Source organism: Clarias gariepinus, chromosome 3 (genome assembly GCF_024256425.1).
Source record: "Clarias gariepinus isolate MV-2021 ecotype Netherlands chromosome 3, CGAR_prim_01v2, whole genome shotgun sequence".
Lineage (NCBI taxonomy): Eukaryota > Metazoa > Chordata > Actinopteri > Siluriformes > Clariidae > Clarias > Clarias gariepinus.
In genome coordinates, this window is record NC_071102.1 from 7,857,545 (window position 1) to 7,868,275 (window position 10,731).

The window sequence follows — 10,731 nt, forward strand, 5'->3', positions numbered from 1 at the left end:
AAAAATAAATCACAAAAATGCAGAATTTAGAACCATCGAACAGCTCAGAATTCCTTCTCTTTAAATAACCCAATAGCATCTCTGAATATTTACACAAATATCCAGGCAAAAAGAACACACAAAAAATACAAGCTAATATCCTTTCCCTGAGCTTACAATTACAATTTTGTTGAGAGGCTGATTTTGATGAAACGTTCTAAAACTTCTATGTGGTGAGACTAAACACAGCTGTCTAAGTTTCATACATGAATGTAGTAACTAATGACCCGGATGGAGAAATCAAAGAGGTTTCACTGATCATGAGCTCAGTACATTCTGCTGGATCACTGCTTGCCAAAATTACTTTACAGCTGCATGTGTTTTCATTTGTTTTATTACAGTTAACTGTTACAACTGAGATTAATGGTGAAAAATGTCTGCCGTTATCAAAGGGAATAGAAAAAAATATATTTGGTCATTATTTACAAAGAACACGAGACCTCTGAACTATCCACGCAAGAAGGAGAAAGGGGTTTCTAGGAGTCATTTGACAAGGGCAGACATTCAGCTCTAAACATTTTTTAAAAAATTAGAATAATAAAATAATCACATTGAGAGGTTGTACTGTGCAGGTTTCAGATGCCGCCTCCGTGCCTGAACAGCACGTCACATGATGACGAGAACATGAAAAAAGACGTAATGTACACAAACAAAAAGGTGTGATTTTTAAAAAAAGGTGGGTAAGAAAACCCTCTTGAAATCCAGTAGTCAAATTTAAAATAGAGCCAGACATGCTGTTTTTAAAAGGTTTTTGGTATTTTTTGTCATTTAAATACATAAGTCATACCCAGCAATCTGTATAAGCAATATGTATAGGCATCAACAGTAAAGAGAAAATAAAAAATTACAAAGAGCAAACTCAGTTTTGTTTCGGACTAAAGGAAAATTTCCACTACTGTGTCGCCAGCCATCTGTAAAGGCTTAACAGGGACGAAAAAAAAAAAAAAAGAAATGGGGCCAACCAAAGTTCAAAAAGAGGAAAAACAAAAAGAACACATAAATAAAACAAACTTAAAAAAACAAAGAAAAAAAAAAAAACTAAATATTGAAACTGTGTCCTTGTATATCTACTAACCTACCCCTACCATTTGCATACCTCCCCAAACCACCGCAAAATTACATTAGGACATAGAAACAGAGGGTTAAAGGGAACCCGAGAGTGCATGTTCAGTCATCATCTTCCTCTCCTTCTTCCTCCGAAACCCTTTTCCTTTTCTGTCCCCTTGCCTCATCTGCAATAAAACAAATGAACACATTTTAATCCACTGCACATTCCTGACATTTCAACTATCATATTACATTATATGACATTTATATACAAGGGGAAAATATGTAGGGAATGAATCTTTGGTTGCAGATATTAAAAGGTTGTACTTCTTTTAAAACAAATATTTGCATTTGCTTCGGAAAATAAACTTAATAGGATTACTCTCAGCCTGTAGTAATCGTGCTACTATATAATCTTCAGCAGTAAAACTGAATGCCAGCACACCTCAAATGGAAATAATGGGTTTAAGTGCTATAACCTCTATCGGTAACAGCATAAGGAAATGAATAATACAGCATATAGCCCTAGCCCTTAAAGCATTGATGCTTAAAATGTGCCTTCGTTTCGTAGCCAAATTTAACATGGCTTAATAAAACAGTTAATTTGCTTACCGTAGTCATCTTCATCATCAACTTCCCCATCATTTAAGTCTTCTTCCTCTTCCTCCTAACAAAAAAGGTGTTTAAAAAAAAAAAATCAGATTCAAAACTACTTTTCCTCTTAAAGGATATCAATTTATGTTAGGCGTAAATATTGTAAATATAAAAGTGCTGCAGCACTCACCTCTCCGCTGACATCTTCCTCCTCTTCTTCTTCCCCTTCCTCCTCATCTTCCTCATCTCCTTCTTCTTCTTCATCTTCGTCTCCAGGAGCTGCATCTTCGTCATACTCCTCCTCATCTACTTCTGACAAAAGCACAAATTTTCAATTAGCTGCCTGAAAACATCAGATCATGTGACCTTGTGGTGTTGAACAGGGACACATTGACTCAAATGATAAGTACCATCGTCTTCGTCGTCATCGTCATCCAATCCCTCGACATAGGCCTCTGCGTCAGAATCTGGTGCCTCTTTATCCTCTTTGTCATAGCCATCGAGATATGTCAACTGAGGCAGGAGCTTAAAGACGTTTTCTCTGTAGTCGTTTAAGTTTGTCACCTCGCAGTTGAACAGGTCTAAACTTTTGAGACTTTCCAATTTTTTCTGTTGAAACAGCAAATATTGTTATGGAAATAAATACATTATTGATATTACACACAAAAAAATGGACTAAAAACTTGATGTTTTATTACCACCACATTGAAATACTAGCACATGGATTTTATGACAAAGTACAAAGGATGGGTACACAAGACCATGCGGGTCTACAAACATTTACTCTATAGTATATTACAGGTCAGGAAATTAGTAACAATTTCTTACTGATTTTCATAAATGTACATGTGACCTTAAAACTCACCAGGGGTTCGATGGTACTGAGATCTTTAATCTTGTTGCCGCTGAGGTTGAGATGGGTGAGATTGGGACATTTCTCTGCCAGTACCTCCAAACCACCCGAGATTCTGTTATCGCTAAGCTCGAGCTATTGCAAACAAAACAAACATTTTATTACAAATGTGCCACGAGATATACAAAAATTTTATTTATTTAATCAAATAAGAGCGATATGTTTGTACCTTTTTGAGTTTGTTAAGCTTAGGCAAGTTGGCGACTGAAGTTAAGCCGACGTTGATTGTGCTTAGAAACTCCAGCTCCTCAAACTCGTCTGTAAGGCCTTCGATTTTGCCTTCATTTGACCGACAGTTGTCGAGCACAAGTTCTTTGACCTGATAAAAACGAAAAGGTGCGTTAATATAGAATAAAACTCACAAAGTGGAAATAAAACCGCCAAGCACAAATCAAGATGTGCACAAGTCTTCAACTCTGCAGCTCATTGTCAGTCATGAGTGCTTGCTGTTGGACTGGCTTCTGGTTCATGTTGCAAGCTTAAATTGAGTCAGATCACTGCTGTTGCCAGCTTTTGACTCAGAGTGTAGCTTGCTTGGATTACAGGGGATATTTTCTGTTACCGGGGGTAATGAACATGTCGCCTCATGATTAATACACCTTTTGCACAATTTTGAATTATTGTCAGCATTTGAAGCCTATGTGCTTTTATTTTAGAGAAAAATATTGAACACATGATTTTTCCACATGCCATAAATTACATGCTTTCAACAAGCACAGTGCAATTCAACATGTGCAAGTACACAATCCATCCCCCCCATAGTGGTTAATGAGCCTTTTCAGTGTGGTGTGAAACAGTTATGCATCAAATAAAAGTCTTACATGCTGCAGTCACAGCTGTTTTCTCTACTGTAGTCATACTTTAAGAGAAAATATCTACATAGTAAAATAAATCAAACTCAATATATAGAATGAATAAATTGATCTGTGTTGAACTGGTCAGTGGGGTCATTATATCATGTCGATTACAGTAATCAGCAGTCTAGAGCTATAACCGATTATTCGTCTCAGCTCGAACTCGCCGCGTTTTTACCCTCACACAACAAAATGGCTGTCTCCGCAACGAGCCGCGTCTGTCGCCTTCAGCACCTAGAACGCCTCAACCTGACGATGTTTTCTTTCTCATCTTCAAAATAACAAACCTAAAGCGTGTATATGCTACATAAAAACAGGCCATGTTTTAAAGAAAGTTAGTCAAATCGCCTTAAATTGTCCCAGGAGTCCAGACACGGGGCTAAAGAATTCAGGAGTAGGAGGGGCAGCTAACAAACACGACATAGCCGAAATGCTAACCGAGTCCGTATGTATTTTATTGATTTAAAAAAATATACATTTTGCCCTCCAAACTGTATTTATTTATATATTTAATTAATTTCACAAACCGCTTAAGCTAATTCCTAAACCACTTGGAGGATTACAGTAACCGACTGCGGAAGCGGTACATTTAGTCGATTAAACGCCGTGTGTCTTTGTTGCTGGTTAAAATGGCGGCTTGTCCTAGATGTCGGAACTGGAGCAGCGCCGCTCGGAGTTGCGTAGCGCCTCTCTCCCTCTCTCTCTCTCTCACACACACACACACACACACACAACGAAATAAATACCACCACCAGGCTCTACCGCCTCAAAACACATTCAGAACATACATCAGTGACATACAGCAGGAGATCGGAGAGGAGTCTGAGCACACGGCACGAGGCGTGTATAAACAGTGTGCTCGGAACGCGTATAAATAAATTGGACTAGCGTTAATCTGTAGCTCAAACACTACATTCGGACAGTTTGTGTGTCGGATGTCGGTCTTATTACAAGTGATTTCGCTTCAAACCAAACTGACATAATGCAGTTTTAATGGGGGGGTTTCTCTCTCGCGCGCGCGCCTTTACGCAACTCCGATGTAAAGATGACATCGAAAAATTGAACGGCGATCGCGTGCTCCACGCAGCATGTCCTCGCGCGCGCGCGCACACACACACACATATATATATATATATATCTGTATATACGTTTACACGCACGCGCCCGCACATAAATAACGTGGTTTGTTTTGAGCTCCGGTGCAAATCTGTCTAGTCGATCAATTAAAGCTTAAAAAACAATTCAAACAATTCGATTCCAAAACTAGTAGACTGATGAGATCGCCTGAACAGCGATTTACAAATAAAAATTTCTGCCAAGTTTTACTCAACGCGCCAGGTTCACCCAGACAGACAGATTAGGATTTATTAAATTTGTGAACGCATAGCAATAAGGAGCGTTTGTGCAGCCCCGGGGATGCAAAGGAAAAGGGCGCGATCGGGGCTCCAAAGTTACAAATATGGCTCCTCATGCCGCTTCCCTTGTTTATACGCTGTGGCGAAACAATGCGCGCTACTGTTACAGTTTCAGAGCAAAAACCGATCGATCGAAGAGGGAAAAAAAGTTGAGGCAACTGTGAAAGCCCTTAACACGTCGAGTTTATCCGTAACTGTGGCCCCTTCCCCGCGTTAACAAAGTCATCTCAAACTTTTCTTTCATTCAACACATCAAGTTGACGGCGTGCACATCCACCGCGTCTCCCTCACAGCACGCGCAGAGGTTATTATATTCAAGCAGCGATTTTAGTTGAGGGGGACGAAAAATTTATATATATAAATATATCGTAAAGCAGCTTACATCCGACGGCGTCCGGTTACGCAATTCCAGATGAATCCTCTTCTTCATATCCATCCTAAAGGGTATCTGAGTGACGGATTTAATAAAAGAGCGCAGTTAAAGACTCGGGAGTCTTCGCTGCACATTCAGCTATAGCCCCTTTTACAAACTAGAGCTTGCCAGTCTGCCAAACTTGACGCCTGCAGGAGGCGGGATCTGGGTGTGGGATTGTCGTCACCGCGGACCAATCCGACGAGTCTGAAATGCCCAAGCGACCAATGAGCGCGCGATTTGGAATCGGGTGGGGTTTACAGTGTGGAGGGGGGAGAAAGAGGGTTTGGTTGATCCAGTAAAGTCTGTTTTAGGGTGACGGGTGACATCTATGCGTTAAAATCACCCAAAAGTGGCGAAGGCGCCAAAGATTAAACTAGACAAAGACAGAGTTAGGTTGGTGTTTAAGCACCGGGGCTTTAATAAGATTATAAAGACAACAGTTACAGTATGTATCTATAAATATATATATATACATTTTTTTTGTAATCAAAATAAATTAAGTGAACTGAATAAGCGCATGATGTGAAACATTACTCTGTGCAACCAGGCAGAAATTTACTCGCTAATGCTTCACTATGATGATTAATTTATTACAGCAATCAATTTAGGATGTTATATGGCACACTGTCATGATAAATGGACCCCTCCCCCTTTGAAAGTCGATTCTGGAGGGAATGCACAATGGCAAACACCAGTTTAACTTCTATCAAAAATAATAATCAATTATGCTACAAAAAATCTTCTGAGTTAAGAAGCATAAAACATGGCGCAATGCAATCAGTGAATATTTTCATTTAGTACATAAATACTACATCCTGCTGAAAACAATATCGGTTTGTTTAACATTATTCTAATAGCCTTGATAACTCCAAGCTTCTTCTGCCTGAAATTAATTGCATGCTCATTAGATCACTGCTCTTTATCACTATAGATCCAACAAGATTTCCGTCTCCCCTTCGTCTTTAAAAACACTTTTGTCACATGCATTTTGACTGCCATATGGCACACTCCAACCACGAACCCTTTCTCATCACTACAGAGTTTAAACCAGCCAATAGCATTTTAAAGGGGAATTCACTTCCGCATCAGCCAAGAGGAGAGGAAGAAGAAAACACACACATATACACACACACACACAAGGTCACCTGACTGTGCTCGGCGCCATCTTGACCGTAAAACACAACGCATTCCAAATAAAGAGAATACCATTTATTGACGAATTTAAAAGAACAAAAATATAATAATAGACGTTACCTATTACTGTGGTGATTTCTGTGTGTCGCTCCGCTACCCCTTAGAGAGAGCAATTGCCCTGGCGCGTGATTGTTTGGCACGAGATAGAGAGGCAGGAGGAGAGCGCGCGCGCATTGCACAGACGACTCTCGGTTTTTATCATGAAACATTTTGTTTCGAATTCGTTTCATAGCATGGATGATTTGCCTTTGAAGGAAATAAAAAAAAAATCTTCTCTCGATCTGGCCATTTATTCCGACTCGCGCAAGCAAGACTCATCTCGAGCTCTTTGGAGTGTACTTGCGCATTAGTGGAGAGCATTTTCTCCTCTGGGTGTGTCTGCCTCGTGCTCGGAGCGCCCTTTGCTGCAGCAGCAGCAGCAGCGTGCGTGCTGTTCACACACACTGCGTGCGCGAGGTGCGCAAAGCCACGGCGCTCAGCCTCACGCGCACAAGCAGCTCGGTCTGGGCACGCGACACTCTCCATGCGCACCCCACTATCGCTTGCGTGAACGTCACCAGGACGGACATGGTCAAGTGTGCAAACATGAACGTTGATGGACGTCTGAAGAAAAATCGAATAAGCAGGTGAATTAGGGGCCAGGAAACGACGCATGTGTGGTTTAACAGTACACAAAGCACGTGCAGTTATTTTGCATATGCTGCAAATCCAAAGGGCTGCTCTGAGATGCAAGCATTGGATGCACAGGATGCACCTCCGCAAAATGTGCATCTGCAAAAGCGCTGAGAGTGATGCAAAGAAGATCTTAATGACGTGTCACCATAAACCAAGACGGTGATTCACCCAGTGCAATCCAAGGACCAACACCCTCTGCTGCTATGTTATATAATACATTTTGTTTATGTGTTTTCTTTAGAGTCTGAGACTATATGGTCCATCATTGAAGAAATTTTGAAACCAGTAGACTACCATAGATATTAACCATACATGCATATGGGATTTAAAATGTATGTTGTATATTCCTTTATGTACAGAAGTGCATATCTGTAAGAAAAAACCTATACATCTGTACTCATACAGGCTACTCAACACACACACACACACACACACACACCTATGTTATTACACATTACACACACTGCATATAACATATTGGTCAGTCAATCTAGGGACAGGGTGCCCATCCATAACAGGGCACACACTACGGGCAATTTAGAAACACCAATTAGCCTAACCAGCATGGCTTTGTGACTGTGGGACGAAACACACCAAGCACGGACACAGACCCCTATCAGAAATCCTGGAGAAGTGTGGCCACAATGCTAACCACTATGTCACCGAGCATCCTATATATATATATATATATATATATATATATATATATATATATACACACAGAGAATGGCCAAAAAATTATACACACTTCAACAGTTGGTATCCATGTCCTTTTTTGAAACTCGAATTAAATCATGACAGCCATGTCTAGTAGTATTTTTCCTCTAAAGATGTCAGTATTCACACCAAGGTTGATGTTGTCATGTGACCATCAGAAGAGAGCCATATATTTTTCAAGTTGAAGTGTGTATAAATTTTGGGCCCCTCTGAATGTGTTTATATAATCTTCGCTCATCCTTTTATAACACTACGGTAGGTTGGCATTTTGCTTTGTCCTTTGTAGTTTCATAAACACTACTGTAGGTTAAATCGTTCTGCACTGCTGGGTGAAACCACTAGATGGTGCTACGATACACTTCAAGAATCTTTAGCGTTCAATAGAAATACGGAGCTAAAACGTGGCATCATTAGTTTATGTATATCTGTATGTATATATGTATCATATGTATTTATATGTGTATCATCAGTTTATATTAAAATGTACATCATGGTACAATTATTAGTTGATCAAAAAAAGATCAAAGAAATACGAATGAAATGCAACACAACAGCAATATGACTTTTATTTAGCTATTCATTCATTCATTCATTCATTCAATGTGGATTCAACACTTACTACTGGAAGTAAACGGTCCATTCACATAATCTTTCACACCGCCTGCACTTGCATATGTTTGCGAAGTGGAAGGAAACCGGTCATATCAGAGGAAGCCACACATCGACATGAGTAGAATAGGTTCAGGGTTGCATGTTACATGTACATTAACTCAAGTTCAGGATTTCACAAACCTGCAACAACACTAAGGCATCATCCGTGGCACAACATACAAGTTAAGCACGATGGAAAAGTAGATTAAACAGTTTTTTTTTTCCAGACCTGATTTAAAAAAGGTAATGTAGAGGCTTGCATCATGACATAATGAGTTAAGAGTTTAAAATTTGTTTATAGTTTACAATGGAATTTATAATATATAAAAAAAAAAAACCCTGAGACAAACCTTTGATCTCATGTCACAATTTTTTTGTTTTTTGTTCATATACAATTTAACATGCTTTTGCTAATTGTTTCAATAATAAAAGCCCACAGCTACAGCGGTCCTGATTTAAACCAGAGCTCAGTGTTTGTGTTTTTTGTTTCACATGTTCTCCCTGTTCTCTCTGATTTCATGGTCCCCTGTGACAGGCTGGTAGTGATACATCCTGTGTATATTCCTACCTTATGCCTATTGTTCCCACGAAAGACTCCAGATCCTGTGCAACCTTGACAAGCATACAGTGTTCACCGATGATTCATGAAAATTAATATCACATAAATAAATTGATGCTGTTCTGAATGTTGACCTTAGGCCAAGCCTGCATTTAGGATGACAGCATGACAACAGTTTTATGAACAAAAAATTAATATTGACCAGGTGATATTTCAGAGACAATTCTTCAGTATTTGAGTATTTTGTCAATTTTTTCTCCATCAATAAAAATAGTTCTCAAATACGCCACAGCAAACTGTCAGTCAGTCGTGTAGTTTCAAAATAATTAACTATTGATAGACTGAGACCTTAAGTGGCATGCAAATAGGGGAGTGTCTGGTGCTGTTATACTAAATATCTACACTCCTGGAATCCTGCTTGTCCAAACCAATTAGTGTTGTTGTTGCATAATAAAAGAACATCTTAAATTCAAATTTTTATTTGGCAAATACACAACCATACACAGTATGAAGACCGAAAGGAAGTACAGAGGCAAATAGCCGAGTGGCGTAGTGGTAAAGTGTTTGCCCTATCATCTGGAGATCGCTGGTTCTATTCCTGGGTGAATAAATGGCCTGTAACCTCTGGCTAATGTATATATTAACAGTCATTAAAACCAGTAAAATGTTTAAAGAAAATATGTGCACAATTAATTGTGCATTGTACAAATTCAGCATGTCAAACACAACAAAAAACCCAAGTGTTAAACAGGGATGTATGTTCTCCGACCACAGATTATTGAAAAATTTGCCTCACGTGCATAAATGAGACCAATTTGCCATGTTTGCAGATTACTGTAAGAGGTTGATTATTCTGGTAACCTAGGCAGGTAAAGGCTCGTCCCCATCCACAGTAGGTTTCAAAACATACTACTGAAGCAACATCAGAGTGTTCTTTAAATTGAATGGATATTTCAATTGAAGATGAAATATTCACAAAAAGTAGCAAGAGCCCCATAATCCACACAGTTTGCCTGGCAGGTCTTAATCCCATAAACTCTGATGACTGCAGTAACTTTTCTTTTAAGTCACACAGCTTTTAAGTCAGTTGTCTCCTGTACTTGAACTGCTGAATATGGTGACAATGGTTCACTCTAAACGACAAAGCACAAATCAGATTTATATCAAATCAAATTTTTTTAGCAGATGATTAAACTGATAGGGAGAAAATCATGATGCATGAGATAATTATTATTCACACATTTGTACATGGGCACAAAAAATACAGTTTAAAATGCATTTTTTTTCACATTCATGCAAAACAAAAAACTATATACACACCCCTCCCCAAGCACAATAAAATTTTCAAGTTTCTTTCTGAACAAGGCTGACAAAATGAGAAGTGCTGCTTTAAAATCAATTCCTGGAACAGATGTGACATACAAACAAATATATAGAAATCCATCCAAAGCTAGAATCTAATAAGCTCAATAAAGTGGAGAAAGTTTAGGAGTCAATTACCAAGATGGTTTTCAGTGAGAAATTCTTCTCTAGCTTGTTTGTGCAGCTTTGCTACTAGGGTTTTCCCTTAAGCAACCTGTAGAACACTAGATGTAATCGGTCCAAAATTTTCTTAAAACTGTTGGCACAGATTATTACATTTACACAGGAAACCGTTT

At 39.0% G+C, this 10,731-nt stretch overlaps 1 protein-coding gene across 2 annotated transcripts; it reads right to left on the minus strand.

Annotated features, from left to right (window-relative positions):
* Positions 1-355: 355 nt before the first annotated feature.
* On the minus strand, positions 356-5,416 carry anp32a (acidic (leucine-rich) nuclear phosphoprotein 32 family, member A). Of its 2 annotated transcripts, none has more exons than XM_053492521.1 (7): positions 5,245-5,416; positions 2,763-2,912; positions 2,546-2,668; positions 2,091-2,289; positions 1,871-1,989; positions 1,699-1,753; positions 356-1,271 (listed from the first exon to the last, which is right to left on the minus strand). In XM_053492521.1, exons 1-7 carry the CDS (start codon positions 5,296-5,298, stop codon positions 1,207-1,209), a joined length of 765 nt encoding a protein of 254 aa, XP_053348496.1. In that variant the 5' UTR covers positions 5,299-5,416; the 3' UTR covers positions 356-1,206. The 2 variants fall into 2 exon arrangements, with proteins under 2 accessions (XP_053348496.1, XP_053348495.1); XM_053492520.1 differs by having other exon boundaries at positions 1,871-1,992.
* Positions 5,417-10,731: the final 5,315 nt, after the last annotated feature.